This window comes from Lepus europaeus, chromosome 19 (genome assembly GCF_033115175.1).
Source record: "Lepus europaeus isolate LE1 chromosome 19, mLepTim1.pri, whole genome shotgun sequence".
Taxonomy (NCBI): Eukaryota; Metazoa; Chordata; class Mammalia; order Lagomorpha; family Leporidae; genus Lepus; species Lepus europaeus.
In genome coordinates this window covers 8,886,186-8,908,632 of record NC_084845.1, presented here as the reverse complement: position 1 = coordinate 8,908,632, position 22,447 = coordinate 8,886,186, and the positions used below count along the sequence as shown (strand labels likewise).

Genomic DNA, 22,447 nt, shown 5'->3' with positions numbered 1-22,447 from the left:
GGCTGAGTTGTGTCTATATGGAGCCTCTTGTCCATGCCCTGCCTGCCTTTCTCTGCCTTGGTGAGAGTGAGTGGTGAGTTGGGGGTGGTGTGGGGTTGGGGCATGGAGAGAGGTAGAAGGGAGAGCCAGCTTCTTAGGAGAGGAGTCTGCAGTGGCGAAGCTAGGGACTGAGACTTGGATAAGGATGGCGGAAGGGCTGGGACTTTGTTGCCTCTGCCACGGGCTGCGGCCAAGGCTAAGCCTGAGTGAGGGGTGCTGCCCCAGGCGCCCATGGCCTGGGAAGGAGTGTGGAGCAGCCCGTCCTCTTGGGCTTCTGACGGAAGCTTGGACCTGGGAATCACTGCCTCGGTGGCCTCAACCCCTATCCCTTGTGAGGTCTGCACTTGGAGTCCCAGGACGCAGGCAGCCTCGGCTCCAGCAACCCCCAGCCCCCAGCCCCAGCTGCTGCCTGTGCCGGCACCCGCCTCCTGCACCACATCCCAGCAGGGCCTCAGGGTGAGGACAGTAGCCTGGCTTCCAATACTCAGGGCCAGGAGTCCGCGCCCTGGCTGGCCACAGGGGTCTGCGTCTTGTGAGCAGGTCCCGTGCTCCGCCCACCCCCGAATCTTCTCTCCTCTCTCCTCCTTGGGAGCGCAGCTGGTGTGACTCTTGAGGCTGGCAGAGGTGGCTGCGTGGGCCTCTCAGCCACGGGACATGGAAGTTGAAAGCAGCCAGCCCTGGTCTGGCTCGCTGGAAATGCCGGAGAGGAACTGCAGAAATCAGGGACAGGAACAGACACGCGCTTTGGCGATGCTGTGTTAGGAAAAGCTCCCGGGGTGAGGCTCTTCTGTGAGCCAGCAGGATGCTGCATTTCCATGGGAACCGTTCTCACCAGAGGGTCCGGGCAGCCAGTGCTCCCCCAGCCTGGCCCCTGCCCAGCCCAGGCTGCGAGCGCGAGTGACAAACCGAGTGGAAACATGACATGATTTTCCAAATATTTTTGTATCTGTACATCCTGTATATTTTTGTTGCAATATAGCATTGGAAACAGGTTCCATTCAACTCTTAAAAAAAAAATTTCAGAGGCTGACACCATGATGTAGTGGATGAAGCCTCCACCTGCAGTGCCGACATCCCATTTGGGCTCCGGTTCAAGTCCCAGCTGCTCCAATTCCCATCTGTGACCTGGGAAAGCAGTGGAGGATGGCCCAAGTCTTTGGGTCCCTGCACCCATGTGGGAGACCTGGAGGAGGCTCCTGGCTCCCAGCTTTGTATCAGCTCAGCTCTGGCCATTGTGGCCAGTTGGGGAATGAACTGGCAGATGGAAGACCTCTCTCTCTCTCCCTCTCTCTGTCTCTCCTTCTCTCTCTGTGTAACTCTTTCAAGTAAATAAAAAAATCTTTAAAAACAAACAAAAAACAGCTGGGTCAGAAAGTAGAAGACAGGGAGGCAGTACCTGGCAGGGCCCAAACCCTACGACAGGCCGTGAAGGAAGCAGAACGTGAGAGGCGGCCTGGTTGGGTAGCAACCCACTCTCCAGGGAAGTGACCCCTCTGCCCCTGACCTGACAGCCTCCCCCACAGCCCACTTCCCAACACTGCTGTCCTGAGCCACGGTGCCGGCCCCTGAAATCAGCTTTTTTTTTTTTTTGACAGGCAGAGTGGACAGTGAGAGAGAGATAGAGAGAAAGGTCTTCCTTTTTGCCGTTGGTTCACCCTCCAATGGCCACCAAGGTAGGTGCGTTGCGGCCGGCGCACCGCGCTGATCCGATGGCAGGAGCCAGGTGCTTATCCTGGTCTACCATGGGGTGCAGGGCCCAAGCACTTGGGCCATCCTCCACTGCATTCCCGGGCCACAGCAGAGAGCTGGCCTGGAAGAGGGGCAACCGGGACAGGATTGGTGCCCCGACCGGGACTAGAACCCGGTGTGCCGGCGCCGCAAGGCGGAGGATTAGCCTGTTAAGCCGCGGCGCTGGCCATCCATTCAACTCTTAAAAAAACAAAATTTCAGAGGCTGACACCATGATGTAGTGGATGAAGCCTCCACCTGCAGTGCCGACATCCCACTTGGGCTCTGGTTCAAGTCCCAGCTGCTCCAATTCCCATCTGTGACCTGGGAAAGCAGTGGAGGATGGCCCAAGTCTTTGGGTCCCTGCACCCATGTGGGAGACCTGGAGGAGGCTCCTGGCTCCCAGCTTTGTATCAGCTCAGCTCTGGCCATTGTGGCCAGTTGGGGAATGAACTGGCAGATGGAAGACCTCTCTCTCTCTCCCTCTCTCTGTCTCTCCTTCTCTCTCTGTGTAACTCTTTCAAGTAAATAAAAAAATCTTTAAAAACAAACAAAAAACAGCTGGGTCAGAAAGTAGAAGACAGGGAGGCAGTACCTGGCAGGGCCCAAACCCTACGACAGGCCGTGAAGGAAGCAGAACGTGAGAGGCGGCCTGGTTGGGTAGCAACCCACTCTCCAGGGAAGTGACCCCTCTGCCCCTGACCTGACAGCCTCCCCCACAGCCCACTTCCCAACACTGCTGTCCTGAGCCATGGTGCCGGCCCCTGCAATTAGCTTTTAGCCACACTCACTCCATTTTGATTCTGATTTTACACTGGGAAGGTGACATCTGACGCAGGGACGCTGGGGGCTACAGCAGTGTAGCACAAGTGACCCCCACACATCAGAGTCTGGGGCGACCTGCATCGGCTCTCCAGGCTGGTGTAGATGAGGTGGAATCCAGCAGAGGTCCGGTCAGGGGCTTTTCCTGCAGGGAAGTTGGGGGGAGCAGAGGGGCAGGGGATGGGGGGCACAGACAGGAGGCCAGCGGTTACGTGGCCACCCAGAGATGGCAAGGGAGAGTCTGCCCGCTGAGTGGGACTCGCCCTCCTCCCCTCTCCAGCAGGGCCTGATCCCAGACCCTCACCTGGGCGCAGATCCTGGAGATGGGGGACGTCCTACAGTCGGACTTCACGCCGGGGAGCTTAAGCCTCACCACCCTGTCAGTCTGCGAGCCCACGGACTCCAGGCAGCAGCGCTGGAAGCAGGGCCAGTAGCGGCAGTGGGGGCCACAGAGGCGGGTCCGGTTCAGGGGCAGGATGGTGTCATCATCACAGCACTGCTCCAGGGGGTTGTAGACCTGGTCCCCGCACCGGGGCGCCGGCTGGCACAGCCACAGACTGTCAGGCCCTGCAAAGCCAGAGCTGGGTGGGCTCCGAGGTTGTGTCCGGGACCAGCCCCAGCTCCGTGATGCTGTCTCCTCCCGCCTCCTGCGCCTGCTCTCACCTGGGACTCCTTCCGAGAGCGAGCCCAGGAGGCCAGAGAGGAAGACGGTAGCTGTGAAGCAGAGGGGGGTGAGGACGGCGCTGGGACACCTGGTCCAGGCCCCAGCGACGTCACGGAGCTCCCTGCTCACAGACGCCGCTCAGAGTGGGTCAGGGTCCTGGGGTGTGGGCGGGCAGGGGGGACACCCAGGGAGGCTCGGGAGGAGTTAAGTTTTTGAGTTTGCAGGTGCGAGGGAGGTGGCGAAGCAGTCAGAGATGACCGGGGAAGATTACGAGGAGGGAGACAAGAACTGCTTAGGGGAGAGAGAGTCAGGCTGGTGCCGTGCAGAGGTTTGCTGCCACCTGAGACGCCGGCATCACCCCCGGGTCCTGGTCTGAGTCCCGGCTGCTCCACGTCTGATCCAGCTCCTGCTATGCAGTGGGAAAGCAGCACAAGACGGTCCGAGAGCGTGGGCCCTGCACCCACGTGGGAGACCCGGATGGAGCTCAGGGCCCTGCCATTGCAGCCATCTGGGCAGCGAGCCAGAAGAGGGAGGGAAGCGCTCTCTCTCTCTCTCTCCCTCTCCCTCTCTCCCTCCCTCTCTCCCCAAGTCACTCTGACATTCAAATAATACACACATCTCTACAAGTGCAAAGAGGGTCAGGTTTCCAGCCCAGCCGGGTTAGGGACACCGAGGCTCCCCCGGGGCTGGGGTCTCCTACCGAGCACTCCGGGCACCATGCTTCTGAGTCGCGGGTGGCGGAGCAGCTGCACCCCGGGGTTGGGACCTGGCTCTGTGGTTTATATAGTGTTGGACTCAACCTGCCCTTGTTGAACACACCTGCCAATCACGTGGCAACACAGGGAGGGTGGGGACAGCCCACACAGCAGTCATTGAGTAACAGCTCCTGAATCTGGCCCAGGACACAGCCGCCTTCTCATGCCCTCCGCCCTGAGAGCCTTTTCTGGGCACAGCTGAGGGGACGCCCAGCTGGGAGAGACGCCCTGGTCCTCCCTCCCCTGAAGACACCCTCCTCCCCCCAAACACTGGCTGTTTCCAGGCTCCCCACATGCCTTATCCTGGAAGTTTCAAGGGCCCCTCCCTCCCCCCCTCCCGCCCCCATCTGCACACCTGCAGTGCTCCTGCAAAAGGTGCAGCAGGATCGGGGGCTCCGGGGCTGCAGAAACTCCGCCAGGGAGTCTCCAGGGACAGAGTCCCGGGGGGACCCTGGGGTCCACGGTGCCTTTTTCTTGTTGCTCTAAGGGTCTTTGACCAGAGAATTGCTCCCCCATGTTTGTCACTGCTGTCCGCCCGTCAGCATCACTCCGTCCGTGTGAGTGCAAAGCCTGTGGGGTTCTCAGAGGCCCCCCTGTGTTCCGGGGCTCCCCAGGGAGGCTGACACAGCACTGGGGCAGAGGCCTTAGGGGGCATCGCTGGCGGCAGGGACTCTCCTGTCCCGGATCAGAGGTGGAGACTCCACCTGCAGGGTCTGACGCCTGCGTACAGAGCCGCCCGCTCCCTCCTCTGGGGTGTGAAGTCGGTGCCTCCTGCTTCCCCTGCACCCTAACAGGAGTCCCCTGGTCGCCGGACCTCCCCCGCTGACACAGAGCAGCTGCCGGGAAATCAGGCCTGCGAGAGCCACGGTCCCAGACGCGTGCGCCCGATGACTGAGGTGCTAGGCTGAGGTGCCAGGCCCGACCATCGTGTGGATCACGCCCTACACCTTCTCCCACAGTCACCGAAAAGACGTGGACTACAGGGTGGTGGCCCCCTCTGCCGGGCTCTACATCACCTGCTGGAATCTGCCAACTTCCGCCTCTGCTGGCCGCTCTACCTCTGCTGCTTGCCCAATCTCGAGGGTCAGGCCCTCGCAGAGCTAACAGCCAGTGGGGACACGTGTGCGCTGGGCTCATTCAATGGAGAAACGTGGATGAGTTGCCGCCTGATGGGGAGTCCCTGACAGCTCGTCACCAGCTCCACCCTTCTCACTGGCTTTCCTCCCCTCTTGCACATTTGGGGGCTATGATGGGGTAGAGGGCAGGGAGCATTTGTTATGAAATGGCTGACTTTCACAGCGAATTGGAAAAAAATTTAGTTCGTTACCTACACAGAGAAAGGAAGACTAGCCAAGTGACACTGAGACAAACGCAGCCAGACAGCTGAGCAGGAATAACAGGACTTGGGGTCGGCGCTGTGGGACAGCAGGTGAAGCCACCGTCTACAGTACAGGCATCCCATACGGGCACAGTTCGAGTCCCGGCTGCTCCACTTCCAGTCCAGTTCCTGGCTAACGCTCCCGGGGAAGCAGCAGAAGATGGCCCAAGTGCTTGAGCCCCTGCACCCATGTGGGAGACCTGGAAGAAGCTCCTGGCTCCTGGCTTTGTCTTGGCCTAGCCCAGCCCTGGTCATTGCAGCCATTTGGGAAGTGAACCAGCAGATGGAAGATTCTCTCTCTCTCTCTCTCTCTCTCTCTCTCTCTCGTCTCTCTGTATCTCTGCCTTCAAGTACAAAACTTAAAAAAAAAAAAAGAATAGGATGCTTCGGTGGGTGTTTGCTTCTGCAGTTAAGATGCTGCCCAGGACACCCTCACCCCCATCAGCAGCCTGGGTCCTGGCCCCTGCTCCACTCCCAATTCCAGCTTCCTGCCAACGCACAGGACATCAAGGGGGAGGTTCTGGGTGACGGGGCTGCTCTGTGCAGAGACCACATAGCCAGAGCCTGACACACAGCAGGGGCTTCACCAAGGCCAGTTCCTGCCCTACCACCTGTCAGCCTCGTGTAACCTGTCCATTTATGGGCATTGAAGGTCACTCTGATTCTGCAGTGCATGGATACTCTTCAGTACAGAAACTTCTAGTGCAAACATATTTGCTCTGAGTAGCGAACAGTGCTGATCAAATGAGCCCACATGAGTCAGAACTTCCCCACTACACATGCACAAGCAAGTTGGGTGGGCTGGGCAGAAACAGAGGAGCCCTCTGTGAGTGCTGAGGGCGCGTTCCTCGGGCTCGCTGTGCAGCCTGCAGGGCCCAGTGTGCGTGTGCTGGCATCGCCCTCCAGACCTGCTTGAGTCCATCGCTCCCATCAGCACATGGATTTCATTCCTTTTTTTCCCTAAAAAGGGAATGTCGCGTTATTAAGAAAATACAGAGAGCATCAGGAGATCAAAATAAAACACACAAACTCCCTTTCTCAATGCAGGCTCGGTCAAGGTCAAGACGTCTTTGTGGGCCGGCGCCTCGGCTCACTAGGCTAATCCTCCGCCTTGTGGCGCCGGCACACCGGGTTCTAGTCCCGGTCGGGGCACCGATCCTGTCCCGGTTGCCCCTCTTCCAGGCCAGCTCTCTGCTGTGGCCAGGGAGTGCAGTGGAGGATGGCCCAAGTGCTTGGGCCCTGCACCCCATGGCAGACCAGGAGAATCACCTGGCTCCTGCCATCGGATCAGCGTGGTGCGCCGGCCGCAGCGCGCCTACTGCAGCGGCCATTGGAAGGTGAACCAACGGCAAAAGGAAGACCTTTCTCTCTGTCTCTCTCTCACTGTCCACTCTGCCTGTCAAAAAATTTAAAAAATAAATAAATAAATAAATAAAAAAGACGTCTTTGTGGGTGCTGATTCCAGAACTCCAGCGCATTCCTGAGAACTGAGGGTCCCGGGGCTGAGCCACGGTGGTGCGTCTTGATTAGCTGAAGACAAATGAGCTCATTAAATAGTTAAAGCATTACAATAATTTGTTCTATCTGAAAGGTGCGGGTGGAGGTGTGGGTGGAGCTAGTGAAGCAGAGACCTCCCACCCGGGGCGGGGCGGGAGGGGGTGCACTGCCCAAAGGCTGGCAACAGCTGGGCTGAATCCCGCCCAAGCCGGTGCTGGGACTCCCGCCCAGGACAGACCCAGCTCTGCCGCCCCATCTCCGCCCAGGGTGTGAATTCCTGGGCTCAAGGGTGGACTCCCCCTCAGGCTCTCAGACATGGGACCTGGGCGCCCAGACAGCGCCTGAGCCTCGCGCACGGCAATGATCCTTTCAACATTGGAAAACAAACAAAGCATCAGGAGGGGCGGAGTCAGGGCCACCAGGGGCTGCCTGGTCACTTCCCGTCCAGCGCATGGAGCCGCCCTGGGTGCTGGGGGCGCAGTCGGGATGGAGAGGACGCTCCGGGGAAGCTTCCCGGATGCTCTTCCCGCTGCGGCTGAGGCGAGATCTCACATCACCGCTCCCAATGAGCAGGAGCCATCGTGCTGGGCGCCCAGAGAGCCAAGGAGCGAACACCTGAGCGTCCCCAGAGCTCCAGGGCCATGACTCACATCTGCCCAGCCCTTGATTTAATCTGTGAATTTAATTAACAAGCAATCCTTGAGCATTTCTGAGTACAGGGCAATATCTCAACCCCTGACACAGCGCCAGCGGATTAGATTAAAGCAAGTTCGCCGTCGTCCTGCTGGGTTAAACTCCCGTGGAAACTCAGGTCCTCTGTGCAGCGCCTCGGGCGGAGCCAGCGCTGGTCCCACAGAGAAGGCAGCGGCTGCTCTGCCAGTGCGAGCGGTCAGCTCCGCTGTTATCTGCGCCGTCCCTCATGTGTCCTCGGCCGTAGGACTTGATCAAGATTAATTGCGCTCAGTGGGCAGGTTTGGTCTGGCCCTGTGGACCTCAGCTTCCACGCTGGCCCAGGCCGCTTGAATGGACTCCTCTGTAAACTACTGAGGCCCCAGGCGCGTTGTCCCCTCCAGGAGTCCCGGGAAGCAGCAGCGAGTTCATGGTTCTCCCATCCAAGTTTCCCGCGCACGGGTGTCCGGGCTTTCGCGTGGTGGGGGCGCCTCCTCCCCAGTGCCGCCAGCCACGTCCTGTTCAAGCCATCAGAACAAGGGAGCCTGAGCTCATTTTGCTGCAAAACTTTCTCACGCGCCTGCATTGTGGCCCAGAGGGCAAAGCTGCCTCTCAGCCCTGGCGTCCACACGGGTGCCAGTGGACGTCCTGGGGCTCCACTCCCATCCCGCTCCCTGCTAATGTGCCTGGGAAAGCCGCAGAGGAGGGTCTGAGTCCCTGGGCTCCTGCATCCACCTGGGAGACAGGGAAGAAGCTCCTGGCTCTAGCTTTGGCCTCGCCCAGTTACGCCCAGCAGATGGAAGACCTCTCTCCCTGTCTCTGTCTCTCTGTAAGTCTGACTTTCAAAATAAATAAATGAATCCTGAAATGAAATTTTTTGAAATCAGTGTATGACTTTCCAGCTTTCTGTTTAAAATTTTGTTTTCATTTTATTTGGAGGTAGACTGATAAATCTCTCTCTCACACATGGTTACCATTTATTTATTTATTTATTTATTTATTTTGACAGGCAGAGTTAGACAGTGAGGGAGAGACAGAGAGAAAGGTCTTCCTTCTGTTGGTTCACCCCCCAAATGGCTGCTACGGCCAGCTCACTGCGCCGATCCGAAGCCAGGAGCCAGGTGCAGGGGCCCAAGGACCCGGGCCATCCTCCACTGCCTTCCCGGGCCACAGCAGAGAGCTGGACTGGAAGAGGAGCAGCCGGGACAGAATTTGGTGCCCCGACCGGGACTAGAACTACTACAGGAAGCAAGAAAAACAGGAACAGAGGAAATGAGCAGTAACACCTGCTGTGGGAGGAGACGTGGGAAACTGGGAAGCTCATTCCCCTCCTGGCGGACCAGGGTGAGCACCTCCACCTGGGAACTCCTGGGCCGCGTCCTTGAACGCCACACGTTTGTGATCTAGAAATTCCACTCTAACCCGTGTAGCCGAGAGAAATGCAGGCGTGTGTTGAGAACAGCCACGGGCAGGACTGTTACTGGCGAATAAAACTTAGGAGATTCATTTATGAAAGTCAAAGTGGGAAGCAACCCACGACAGTGAGGTGAGGCGTGTCGGGCGGGGCCAGCCGTGAGTGACAGAGCTGGCCCAGCCGGCACCGGAGCTGGGGCTGCAGGAGCTGGGGGCACCGACTCCCGGGTGCAGCACACGCAGCCCGGGGATGCGCACGCGGCAGGAGGCTCGTCAGTTTCTGAAGAGCGGACGGCGCAGGATGAAGGGGAGCTCTCCGTGCAGACGGCTGCTGCGCCGCCTCTGACAGCCGGTCCGTCTTTCCAAATCAGGGCCCGGTGCGTTGCCCTGTGGCATCACTCATGGACCTATAAGAGTGCTGATTTTGCAGTTGTTTTAAGCCTTATCTGCTTGTTTGTCTGAAAGGCAGAGTTACAGAGAGAGGGGGAGAAAAAGGGAGAAAGAAATCTTCCATTTGCCGGCTTGCTTCCCAGACTGGCCACAACGGCCAGGCTGGGTCAAGCCAAAGCCAGGAGCCTGGAACTCCATCCGGGTCTCCCACATGGCTGGCGGGGCCCACACACTTGGGCCGTTCTCCGCTGCCTTCCCAGGTGTGTTAGCAGGGAGCTGGACCAGAAGTGGAGCAGCTGGGACTCGAACTGGCTCTCATACGGGATGCTGGTGCTGCAGGCTGCAGCTCAACCGGCTGTGCCACACGCTGGCCCCTGGTTCTACAGCTGGTTGAGTCTTTCACTTGTTAAGGGAGGTGGCGACCTCACCGTTGCTTGCACGCTGGCCAGAGGCTGCAAACCTCAGGACGTGTACTGCAAATGTGTTCGATGCTTTGAGAGCCGAGGCTCACAGATGGCCCCGCATCTGGCCCATTCTGGGAGAAGTCCCGGGTGGACTTGAAAGGGACACAGGGGAAGCGAGACAGCGGCTCAGGCCACCCCGGCCCCCAGGGACCCTGACCACACAGCTCTCACACACCCAGTCTCCTTCCCAGGAGCCACGGGAGCTGGGGAGCCCATGGTGCTCGTGTCAGTGTGATGATAAGAAAGAGAGAGAGGACAGAGTGGCCTGCGTTGCTCCCACTGCTCCACGGTGCCAGGAGCACGGTGTGGAAAGAGTGGGAGTGGAATCCCAGCGCCAGGCGCTCTGCAGACAATTCCGACTGAACCCCGTGCCCCGCCCCGGTGAGCACTGTGTCTGGATCCCGTGACGCGGTGGAGAGCAGACTGGGGCTGCGGCCCCCAGAGACAGGGCGGGAGATGGCTGAGGACCTGGCCTCTGAGTCAGAGCCTGGCCAAGGCCCGAGCCCAGCACCTTCCAGGGCGCCTGCCCCAGCCAGGGCTCGCAGAGGGCTCCTGCCGTGTGCTGGTGCTGTGTCCCCTCGCCAGTTCTCATCACAGGCCCAGGGGCCCTGGCGGCCACAGGACTCCATGTCTCGGGACTCAGTTCTGGGCCGGGCCTGGGTTTCTGTCCTCAACTTCCTCTCTCCTTTAAAAAAAAAATGCCCACCTCACACTGCGGCTTCAGACCCTAGCTTTTTAGTTACACATTCTCTCTCTCTCTCTCTCTCTCTCTCTCTCTCTCTCTCTCTCTCTCTCAATACAGTTTAAGTACATAAGCTATGTCTTTTTTTTTTTTTTAAGATTCATTTATTTGAAAGACAGAGTTACAGATGGATGGAGAGGCAGAGAGAGAGAGGTCTTCCATCTGCTGGTTCACTCCCCAGATGGCTGCAATGGTGGAGTTGGAGCCAGGAGCCAGGAGCTTCTTCCAGGTCTCCCATGTGGGCGCAGGGGCCCAAGGACTTGGCCATCCTCTACTGCTTTCCCAGGCCACAGCTGAGAGCCGGATCAGAAGTGGAACAGCCAGGACTCGAACCGGTACCCGCAAGAGGAGGCTTACCCTACCCTGCCACAGCGCCGCCCTGGTCACACATTCTCTCAGTCTTTTACCCACCACCTAAGCAGACACGAGGTGACCCTGACTTAGCCGCATGGGAGTCCTTCTGCCACTCCACCCAGACTCCTAGAGCCCCGGGTGCTCCCGTTTACTCTCCCTTGTTCTGCGTCACCGGGGCTGTTCCTTCTAATCCTCGCTGACTTTATACCCAAGGAGACATCATTAGTGCTTTATGCCGTCGTTACATTATTTGCACACGTACCTTCGGCTTCTTCATTTGTCTTGTGTGTGTGTATCTGGCTGCGGCACTGCGTCTTCTGGCTTTGTATCCAGTGAAAACTTCTCTCCATTCTCTTTTCCTGGAAATTCCTTTCCCCTGGAGTGTGCACTGCTGGGTATGGAATTAAGGAACTCAAGGCTGGGACCCGCGTTGTGGCGCTGGCGTCACATATGGGCACTGGTTCCCGTCCCAGCTGCCCCATTTCCAATCCAGCTCCCTGCTCATGTGCCTGGGAAGGCCGCAGATTTGGGCTCCAGTCCTTGCTCAAGCCATGCCACCCACATGGGACAGAGTTCTGAGCTCCTGGCTTCAGCCTAGCCCAGCCCTGGCCATGGTGGGTATTGGGGAATGAAACACTAATGGAAGATCTCTCTCTCTCAAATAAATAAGTAAATCTGAAGAAAAAAAGAAAGTCAAGTCAAGGCTAACAATTTACTTTGCTTCCTTTTTTAAAAAAAGATTTATTTATTAATTTAAAGGGAGAGTTACAGAGAGAGAGAGAGAGAGGGAGAGAGAGAAAGTCTTCCATCTGCTGGTTCACTTCCCAAATAGCCACAGTGGCTGGCCTGGGCTGATCCATAGCCAGGAGTCAGGAGCTCCTTGCACGTGTATGCAGGGCCCAAGCCCTCGGCCATCTGCTGCTGCTTTCCCAGGCACAGTAGCAGGGAGCTGGGTTGGAAGAGGAGCAGCCAGGACATGATCCGGCGCCCACATGGGATCCCAGCACCACAGGCAGTGGCTTTTCCAGCTACGCCACAGCACCAGCCCATCTTTGCTTCCTTTTAAGGGTACATTTGCATCGTCTTATGACTTCTGTATTTTTATAAACTCAAGAAAGTTCAAAATCTGCCCTTTATTTCTCACAAAGCGTTTCTGGGAGAGTCCAGTGTTTCCAAGTTCCTGCAGCAGGGTTGGTGCCCACAGGCTGTAGGCAGAACCGAACGCTGGCTGGGAAAAGGCTGACACAACTCAGACCTGAGCCCAAACTCAGGGCCTGGGAGGGGCTGATTCTTATTAAAAACTCATGGGTGGCTGGATGCCTAAGTCGTAGACAATGGTATGATGTGCATTGTCTATTTGTTTCACAGGAAGACCTACGTCTTTATTTAAAAATAGATTTTTTATAGTTTTAAAAAATTATTTGAAAGGTAGCTATATGGAGAGAGAAAAAGAGACAGAAAGAGAGAGAGAGAGAGAGGTCTTCTATCCACTGGTTCACTACCTAAATGTCCACAGTGTCTAGACTGGGCTGATCCAAAACCAGTAGCCAGGAGCTTCTTCCAGGTCTCCCACCGGGTGCAGGGGTCCTAGCACTTGGGCCATCTTCTACTGCTTTCCCAGGCACATTAGCAGGGAGCTGGATCAGAAGTGGAGCAGCCAGGACTCGAACTGGCGCTCATATGGGATGCCAGCACTGCAGGTGGAGGCTTAACCTTCTACGCCACAGTGTTGGTCCCTGAAATACTTACTCCCAAAGTTTCTTCCTTGTATAAAGTTTGAATAAAGAAAGCATTTGGAAGGACTTTCAAAGCCACCTGGGAACCACAGACCCCAACGACGGTGTTGGAATCCAAGCTGCCCCACCTGGAGCAAGTCTGTCTGTTATACAACATCAGATGTAAGCTCACACCCGGCTCAGCCAGGATGAAGTAAAATATTGCAGGACTGCATGTCTTCACCCTGTTCAGCTGGAGCAGGCATCAGTCCAATGACCTTATCATGTCCCTGCTACAGAATTCACACAGACCCACGCCCTCTGCGCACACAGCCCCGCCCATGAGAGCAATCCCAGCTCATGCGGCCCCCCCCAGCCCCAGCTCACGCGGCCTGGAAGCTGCAGCCTGGAGCCCCCAGAGGCCCCTGCGGTGTCCAGGCCAACAGCAGCCTTGCTGTCCACACTCAGAGTAGCTGGGAACCCTCTGCCCCTCAGGGACTTCAGGACAAAACACACAACAGTGTGCAGCAGACCCCAGCCCTGGACGCACGGCTGTGGGAGGTGGTGTCTGGCTGATCTCCAGCCCTGCTGTGTGCTCACGGCTCCCCGCGTTCTCACCTGCGTCCCACAGTGGGGCACAAACACAGGAGCAAGTCGGGGACGCAGGGAGCCACAGTTGGGCTGCTCTGCCCACAGAGAGCAGAGGGGAGCCTGAGGGTGCTGGGTCAGGGGGGAGGGCGCGGGCGAGGGCGAGCTGACTTGGGGAGAAGGCACGGAACACGAGTGTCCTCAGAGGTGGAAGGTGGAGGAACATGGCGTGCAGGGTGCTGCCGTGGGCACTGAGCCTGGGCACAGCCTGGGTGTCCCCCAGCACGCGTGTTCTGGGCTCCCGTGAGCACACGGCAAAGCCGGCCTGGCTGTGCTTTGTGAGCTTGGGGAACGTGGGCTGTGTCCGTGCCCGGGAGCCAGGGCTGCAGCAGACAGAGCTGAGTGAAGGCCGTCACGGGGTCCTGCCCGCCTCTCACAGGGACGGTGAGAGCACCTGTCACCTGGACGCCCCCGCCCGGGACAGCAGCTCTGTCCTCACCACGGGCTCTGTCCCCGCTGCCTGCACCGACCTCAGGGAGTCCCTCCGGGATGCAGCAGCAGTGAGCTGGGATGTGTCCGTTTACAACCAAGCGCGCACCTGCGCCCAACCTCAGGGCTTAGGGCCAAAGCTCAGCACAGGGATTTACTCACTGAGGTCCCCTGGTCCTATGGACACCTGTAAATATCCCTGCTTTCGGGAGAGACTGTGTGTGTGCATGTGTGTATGTGAATGTATGTGTCTGTGTGCGTGTGCGTGTGTGTGAAATACATGGCAAACATTTGATTAAGAACGGGGACCTGCCTTGTGCCGCTGTGGCTCAGACCCCTGCTGGCAACACCAGCACCGCACAGGGGGCGCCCGTTCCAGTCCTGGCTGCTCTGCTTCTGATCCAGCTTCCGGGTGCCGCCCCTGGAAAGGCTCTGGGCCATGGCCAACGTGCCTGGGCCCCTGCACCCCGTGAGGGAGACCCGGATGGAGTTCCTGGCTCCCGGGGACATTTGAGGAGTGAACCAGCAGATGGAAGATCTGTTTCTCTGTCTCTCTCTCTCTCTCTCTCTTCCTCCCTATTTCTGTAAAACTGCCTTTCAAACACACAAATAAATCTATGAAAAGAGACAGGCTCTGCACACTAACTGCATATTCAACACGGGCTCCTATAAATATAACGAGAGCTCTAGGGATCTTTGGAAAGAGACTGCTGGCAGCATCACCCATTTTGATGTTCTCTCTTTTTCCCACAGCTGTCTGGTAAACAGAGCTCAGGGAACCTGTGAGTCATCGGAACTGCCGGCCCTAGCGCACCCCTGAGCCCTGGCCCAGGTCCCTGCCGCTCCCTGCATGTTGGGCTACAGGGAAGGGGCCCACACAGCTCTCGGTCCCAGCAGGGCGCGGTCGGGTGAGGAGCAGTGAGGAGAACGGGGCTCCCCTCCCCCTGACCCTCACACGCAGGCATGGTGTTGGCAGCCCTGGTGGGGAAGAGCAGCAGGAACTCGGGGTGCTGCACGCCCCGGGACGCCCGTGGCAATGAGATGAATGAAGATGCCGGCTGTCAGCGCCCACTCCTGTGTCCAGCGCTCAGCGCCCTGCAGGGCCGAGGTCAGGGCGTGGCCTCCGTCCACGGGCACCCGGTCTCTGCATGCATCCCACAGCGCAGCTCCCACCAGGGCTCCCTGTGTGAACCCCTCAGGAGAGCCCTGTCCTCTGCAGTGCGCTGGGGGTCAGCGGTGTGTCCTGGCCAGGAGCCCCCACGTGTGGCCCAGGTCCCCGTGAGCTCCCGCGTCTGCTCCAGTGTTGCAGGTGCCTCCTAATGCAACAGGAAGTGCAGACGAGGGCGAGGGCGAGGGCGAGGCCTGGGGGCGCAGGCGTGGGTCACCCCAGCCCCAGACCCTCACACAGCTGATGGCCGAGGCGGCAGAGACGGACCGGGGCCGGGGCTGGGGCTGTTTGGCTCAGCGCTGGCCGTGGGTCAGGTCCTCCCAGAGATGGGCACTGGTTTCAGATCCAGCCCGGCCCCTCCCACACTTATCCCAACTTGCATTTTTTCTCACAGTCCTTGCCTTCCACACCCCTCCCCCACACCTGTAATCACCCACTGTTGATCACTCTGCCCTCTTCCTCTTTTGTTTATTATATTTATTTATTTATATGAAAGGCAGAGTTACCGTGAGAAAGAGAGAGAGGTTTCCTTCTGCTGATTCATCCCTCAAATGTCCCCATGCACACACACACCCCCAAACACGCACACACACACATGTGCAAACACACACACCCAAACACGCACACACACACAAACACACACACACATCACTGATCTCTGCCCCACTCCAGCCCTGTGTCATCGCTGGCTCAGTCCAAGCAGCTCCTCCTGGGGCGGGCGTTTGGCCTCGTGGCTGAGATGCTGCTCCTGCATCCCACACCGGAGCTCCTGGCCCAAGTCCTGACGCTGCTCCCTGCTAACGGGACCCTGGGAGGCTGCAGGCCCCTCCCACCCAGGGGACCTGGATGGAGTTCTGGGCTCCTGGCCTTGGCCTGACTCAGCCCTGATGTGACAGGCATTTGATGAGTGACCCAGGGTGGACGATTCTCTCCCTCTCTCCCTCTTCCTCTCTCCCTCTCTCCCTCTCTCCCTCTCTCCCTCTCCCTGTTTCTACCTCTAAGTAAATACAGAAGAATCTACAGGGCTCGTCCTCAGAGCAGTCCCTCCCCTGCGCTCATCCCCGGTCCTGCCGTCAGCTCCGCTCCCCGGGGAGCACTTGCAGAAGCCACGCCTCAGGAGCCCGCGTGCGGCCCATCGGTGGGGACGCGGTCACGGCGCCCGCAGACTCTGCTGCCGCACCTGCGTTTGAGTCCAGCCCTGGCTCCTGACTCCAGCTTCCGGCTAACGTAGACTCCGGAAGGCAGCGGCGATGGCTCCAGTGGTTGGGTCCCTGCCGCCCACGCGGGAGACCCGGCTGGAGGGCTGGGCTCCCGGCCGTGGCCTGGCCTGGCCCTGGTGGTCGAAGCATTCAGGGAGCTGGTGAGGAATGGGCGCTCTCTCTGTCTGGGTATTGCCACTTCATAATGAAAGCTATCTGAGGAATGACGCGGCCCCACCCCTTCACGGCTCCCTGTCCCGGTACCGTCCTGTCTCTCTGGTGTGCAGCCACGCACTCTGTACCCAGACCAGGGCCTCGGGGCGCGGGCGGCAGCACCAGTGGTCACGACGAGGGCGGCAGAGGGGCCCCGAACTCAATTTGATGACCACGGCCAGGAAGGACCAAGTACACAGCGATCGACCCAACGGCAGGGAGCCAGATCGGCGCGGACGGCTTCTCCCCACCGCTGGGGAGTTAGGGAATACGAGGTCGGGTGGGAGAAATTCAGCGCTGGGGACAGGGGTGCCTCAGCGTCCTTGCTTCCCGTTTGCAACTAAACGTTCATCTCAAGGACTCAGAAGAACAAGTGACAAGTGACAGCGTGGAAACTCACCCTCCACGGTGACGCCAAGCCCAGCTCACTGCGCCCTGAGCTGGCAGGAGCCCGGCGGGTTATGAAATCGCCAATTCCCCCGTAGGCACCGTGACGGCAGCTGTGTGCTCTGGGCGGCCATCACAGGAGGTGCTCCCTGAGCAAAGGGGACTTTCTGAAACCCAGAGAACTCCCTGCAGCTCTGAGACACCGGAGGACTGGGCGGGAGAGGGTGAGAGCAGAGGGCCACAGAGGGGCCTGTGAGTGCTGCGGAGACACCGGCGGCAGAGGTCAGAGACCCCAGAGATGAACAAGAGGCCCTGATTCGGGGCCTCACCCTCTCCCCTGGTGCCCCTGGTGCTGCTCACAGAAGCTGCACCTTGGCTAAGGGGACCCCAACCCCACGTCCCGCCTCTGCCCAGCTCACATCACTGCCCCTCCCCGTTCAGCCCAGCTCCCCTGCACCTGACGGGCCTGCAGCCCCTCTGCCCAGCGGCATCTCCAGCAGCCAGGAACCTGCCCTCCGCCCGGGCTCTGCCATGCAGCGCTGGGCCTCAGGTTGCGTCATGTCACACAGCTGGCATGTGAACCTGCTCTCAGGGACACCGCCCTTCCCTGATCAAGGAGAACCAAAGAACCAGCCCTGGGGCCGCGGGGGCATTGGCCAAGCTGCTCCCTGCCTCCCAGCATCCGTAATGAGCGCTGGTTTCTGCCCAAGCTACTTCACCTCCAAGCCAGCTGCCTGCTACTGCACCTGGGAAAACAACAGGGGATGGGGCCCTGCACCCACCTGGGAGGCCAGGATGGAGCTCCTGGCTCCTGGCTTCAGCCTGGCCAAGCCCTGGCTGTTGGAGGCATCTCTCTCTCTCTCTCTCTCTCTCTCTCTCTCCCCCCCCCCCCCTCTCTGTGTAACTATGCCTTTCAAATAAATAAGATTAAAATCTTTGGGAAGAACCAGCCCCAAACGACCCCGCAGTTTCAGGCAGAACTGAAACCAGTCCAGCACAGTCCCTGCAGGAGACTGCAAATCCGCCCCATTGCCAAGCCCGCGGTTTCCCACAGGCTGCTCTGGGTCCTTAGCCCGGGCAGCCTCAGAGGGGATTTCCCAGTCCAGGAGGGGAGGAGCACGAGGAGGAGGGAGTGGTTTTGGGATTGCAGTGGAGCTCCCACACCACCCAGACTGGGAGCCAGGCCTGCGGCTCCGTGACACTCACGCGTGCACTATGTCCCCCGAGCAGCCCAGGCCAGGGAGTGGTCTCAGACTAGGACGGCTGCTGCATGGAATGGACCCCTGAGTCCTTGCCCACGTGGAAGCCCCTGCAGCCTGGTCCTGCTGCCCACGGGACTGAGGGCCCCAGGGGTCACCTGTGCCGGCCCAACCTCTCCAGCTTCAAGGGAATCCCCGGAAAGAAGCCTCCCTGTGCTCCAGGCTGGAGGGGGGGACGGGACGGAGGCAGGGAGGGGTTCCCTCAGTGGGGTCCTCCCAATGGGGGGCCCTGCTCTGTTCTCCCCCCACACCGCTTCTCCCTGCTCTCTCCAACCAGCTCTGTCCATGTGCCTCTGAACCTGAGTCTCAAATCTCTCTGTCTCTCTCCAGATGCAGAAGGAAGGGCACCTACCAGCGGCCGGAGCTGGGGTCGCTGGCGGCGGTGTCCAGGGAGGTGTGGGGTCCTGGGCGGGGTGGGCGGGGCACACAAGGCTTCGAGATCCCGAGCTCTGCGGGCTCCTCTCAACCCCGTGGGACCCAGCACGGAGCAGATGGAGGCAGGCGCGGTGCCTCCCCGTGTGCTGCACTGCCCGGTGCTCCTCAGGGAAGTTTTACCACATTTTAACCCTTTCCTCATTTGTTCTCCTGAAGAGACTCAGGGTTATAGATCAGAGAGCAGCCTGCTCTGTGGCACAGTGGTTAAAACCACAGCCTGGGAGGCCGGCATCCCATATGGATGCTGGTTCCAGTCCTGGCTGCTCCACTTGCTATCCAACTCCCCGCAAATGCGCCTGGAAGACCAGTGGAAGATGGCCCAAGTGTCTGGGCCACTACAGCCATGTGGGAGGTCCAGAAGAAGCTCCTGGCTCCTGGCTTCAGCCTGGCCCAGCCCTGGGCATGATAGCCATCTGCAAGTGAACCAGTGATGAAAGATCTCTCTATATATTTGACTCTTCCCACTTGAAAAAAAATCAATGAATAAGTCTTTAAAGAAAAATAAACACAATTCAAGAAGAGAATGGAGGGCTTCCACACTTGGTCAGGGGGTGCTGCACCTCCGGGTGCCCCTGTCGCCTCCTAAGATACTCCACCCACGTCTTCTTCCCACGGAGAATTCTTGTCACCACCCTCGGGCAGACACTGTTGCTGGGACCCAGTCTGAGGCAATCCCAGGCTTCACCATGGGCAGAGGAACAGGGATCTCAGGCATCGGTGGCCCCACCTCAGCGTCAGGACCTCCCAGGCCTGGTGCCTCCCTTCTATCCCTGGGGCTGCGCCTCTCATCTGTCCAGCTACTCCCTGCTGGGGACCTGTGTCTCCATCTGTCCAGCTACTCCCTGCTAGGGACCTGTGTCTCCATCTGTCCAGCTACTCCCTGCTGGGGCGGGGATGAGGGGCTTAGGGGCAGAGGGCGCGGCTGTCCTGTGTTCAGGATTCTCCTGTAGGGGCGCGGCTGAGTCCAGGCTCGGGAATACAATGTGGGCAGCACGCGGGGAGCTGTCCAGCCAGCACTGCACAGAGACGCGGGAAACCTCACATCACCTCTGTCCCCAGACAGCAGGGGATCGCAGGGCTTCGGTCCAGGGCCCACCCGAGGCGGGCACTGCCCACGCTAGGGGCAGAATCTCTGCCCTTCCCCCGACGTCCCCCCACCCGGCTCCTGCCCTGAGCTCCCTCGCTCCGTCTCCCCCACCCTCCACTCCTCCGTCCGTCACTGGCTTTTCCTCTTTCTCAGCCTTGAGGGGCCGCTGCCATATTAGATAATGCAGGCAATAATTTAACTGGAAAACGTTCAGTCTCTGAGCCCTAGAGTCACACAGCGAGTGAGGGTCATCTTCCCCTCACTTCCTCTCCGTCCCCCTCCTGCCCCCGAGGTAACTGTGGTCAGCACATAGTGTTTGTATTTCTCCAAAAACTCGATATAGTTACACACGTATAAGGTAGCCGGGCAGGGCCAGCGCTGGCTGCAGTGGATCAGTCCCGTCCCCCCCTGTGCTGGCTGTAGTGGATCAGTCCTGTCCCCCCTGCGCTGGCTGCAGTGGATCAGTCCTGTCCCCCCTGTGCTGGTTACAGTGGATCAGTCCTGTTCCCCCCTGCTGGCTGCAGTGGATCAGTCCCATCCCCACCCTGCGCTGGCTGCAGTGGATCAGTCTTGTCCCCCCCCTGCGCTGGCTGCAGTGGATCAGTCCCATCCCCCCTGTCCTGGCTGCAGTGGATCAGTCCAGCCACCCCTGAGCTGGCTGCAGTGGATCAGTCCTGTCTGCACTGCTGGCTTCCATATCAGATGCTCCACTTCTGATCCAGCTTCCTGCTGATTTGCCTGGGAAAGCAGCAGATGACGGTCCCAGAGCGTGGACTCTGCCTCCCCTGGGAGACCAGGATGGAGATTCTTGGTTCCTGGATTCAGCTTGGCTCATCTCCAGCTGTTGTGGCCATTTGGGGAGTGAACCAGTGGATGGAAGGCACCTCTCTCTCTCTCCCACTACCTTTCAAATAAAAAAAATCTTCATAACAAAAGAAATATTTTTGTACATAGAGATTCTTCTTTTTTTTTTTTTTTTTTTTTTTGACAGGCAGAGTGGATAGTGAGAGACAGAGAGAAAGGTCTTCCTTTTGCCGTTGGTTCACCCTCCAATGGCCGCCGCGGTAGCGCGCTGCGGCCGGCGCACCGCGCTGATCCGATGGCAGGAGCCAGGTGCTTCTCCTGGTCTCCCATGGGGTGCAGGGCCCAAGGACTTGGGCCATCCTCCACTGCACTCCCTGGCCACAGCAGAGAGCTGGCCTGGAAGAGGGGCAACCGGGACAGGATCGGTGTCCCGACCGGGACTAGAACCCGGTGTGCCGGCGCCGCAAGGCGGAGATTCTTCTCTTTTAAAAGAAGATTTATTTACTTATTTGAAAGTCAGAGTTACACAGAGAGAGAAGGAGAGGAGAGAGAGAGAGAGAGAGAGAGAGAGAGAGAGAGAGGTCTTACATCCTCTGGTTCACTCCCCAGTTGGCCTCAACAGCTGGAGCTGTGCTGATCCGAAGCCAGGAGCCAGGAGCTTCCTCTGGGTCTCCCACATGGGTACAATGGCCCAAGGACTTGGGCCATCATCTACTGCTTTCCCAGGCCATAGCAAAGAGCTGGATCGGAAGTGGAGCAGCCGGGACTCGAACTGGTGCCCTAATGGGATGCTGGCACTGTAGGCGACGGCTTTACCCAATACACCACAGCGCTGGCCCCTCTCTTCTCTTTTTATAGTGTCCAGGCACCGATGCTGCAGCATAGCAGGTTAAACCATCGCCTGCAGTGCTGCTGTCCCATATGGACAGCGGTTCAAGTCCCAGCTGTTCCACTTCTGATCCAAATCCACTACGGCCTGGGAAAGCAGCAGACGATGGCCGGAGTCCTTGGGGCCCTGCACCCACATGGGAGACCCAGAAGAAGCTCCTGGCTCCTGGCTTCGGATGGGCACAACTCTGGCTGTTGCAACCATTAGGAGAGTGAAGCAACTGATGGAAGACCTCTCTCTCTCTCTCTCTCTCTCTCTCTCTCTCTCTCTCTCTCTCTACCTCTGCCTCTCTGAAACCCTGCCTTTCAAAATAAATAAATCTTAAAAAAAAATAAAGCCTCCCCTCCCACATGCCATTTCACTGTGCCAAAGGCTTTAAAAAAAAACAGTGTTACAGCAGCTCGGGCCAGTCTTTGCCTCTGGGTGATGAAGAATTTCAACGCAGACAATAACGGTGGTGTGGACAAAGCGAGGGAGAGTGTTTTATCAGGAAACAGAGACTCCTGCTGGTTGGGAGGCTCCGTCCCGCTCTGGGCCTGCCAACTGGTCAACTCTTCTGCATAGTTTCAGGATGACAGGGCTCCATTTTTTTTTTTTTAATATTCATTTGTTTATTTGGAAGAGTTACAGAGCGGGAGAAGCAGAGGCAAAGAGAGAGAGAATCTTCCATCCACTGGTTCACTCCCCAAATGGCCTCAACAGGCAGGGCTGGGCCAGGCCAAAGCCAGGAGCCAGGAGCTTCATCCAGGTCTCCCACATGGGTACAGGGAACCAAGCACTTGGGCCATCTTCTGCTGCTTTCCCAGGCACATTAGTGGGAAGATGATCAAAACTGGAGTAGCTGGGACTTGAACTACTGCCCAAATGGGGTGCCAGTGTTGTAGGCAGCGGCTTTACCCCGTATACCACAAGGCGCCTATCTTTCCATTTTGTGGATGGACTATAATTTATTTCATTTGTTGTCTCCTATTGAAAACGGTTCCTAATTTTTCAGCCTTGCCTTAAATACTGTAATAAATGTCTCTGCACCTGTGTTCTCTGTGTACTTTTGGGCGTTCCCTTAGCACCAGCACCACAGTGGAAATTCTGAATCAACTTGTGTGTCAAGCTCTGAGCCCGATGTAAATGCGAATAAACAAACCTGACATCTTAACGAGCCGAAACGTGCAGCAGGCAGGGCCCAGCTTCTGTGCTAGGACTTTCACCGCCTTTTGTGTGGCTGCCAACAAAACACAGGACTTCAACCTGCAACAAAGGACAGTGTGGAGCTGCTGCCCAGGGCTGTGCAGCTCTGCAGGT

General features: G+C 58.3%; 1 protein-coding gene across 1 annotated transcript; it reads right to left on the bottom strand.

The window, feature by feature from the left end:
- Positions 1-2,650: 2,650 nt before the first annotated feature.
- Positions 2,651-3,972, bottom strand: LOC133747614 (insulin growth factor-like family member 4). Its single transcript, XM_062175940.1, has 4 exons — positions 3,954-3,972; positions 3,253-3,303; positions 2,894-3,156; positions 2,651-2,734 (listed from the first exon to the last, which is right to left on the bottom strand). Exons 1-4 carry the CDS (start codon positions 3,970-3,972, stop codon positions 2,651-2,653), a joined length of 417 nt encoding a protein of 138 aa, XP_062031924.1.
- Between the last annotated feature and the right edge of the window lie 18,475 nt (positions 3,973-22,447).

What these genes read in the sequence shown, in the direction of transcription:
- LOC133747614 (XM_062175940.1), bottom strand. An exon ending in GCTCTCGGAAGGAGTCCCAG is followed by an intron (nt 3,157 to 3,252) that starts GTGAGAGCAGGC and finishes CTGGCTTTGCAG; the next exon opens with GGCCTGACAGTCTGTGGCTG. An exon ending in TCTCCAGGATCTGCGCCCAG is followed by an intron (nt 2,735 to 2,893) that starts GTGAGGGTCTGG and finishes ACTTCCCTGCAG; the next exon opens with GAAAAGCCCCTGACCGGACC.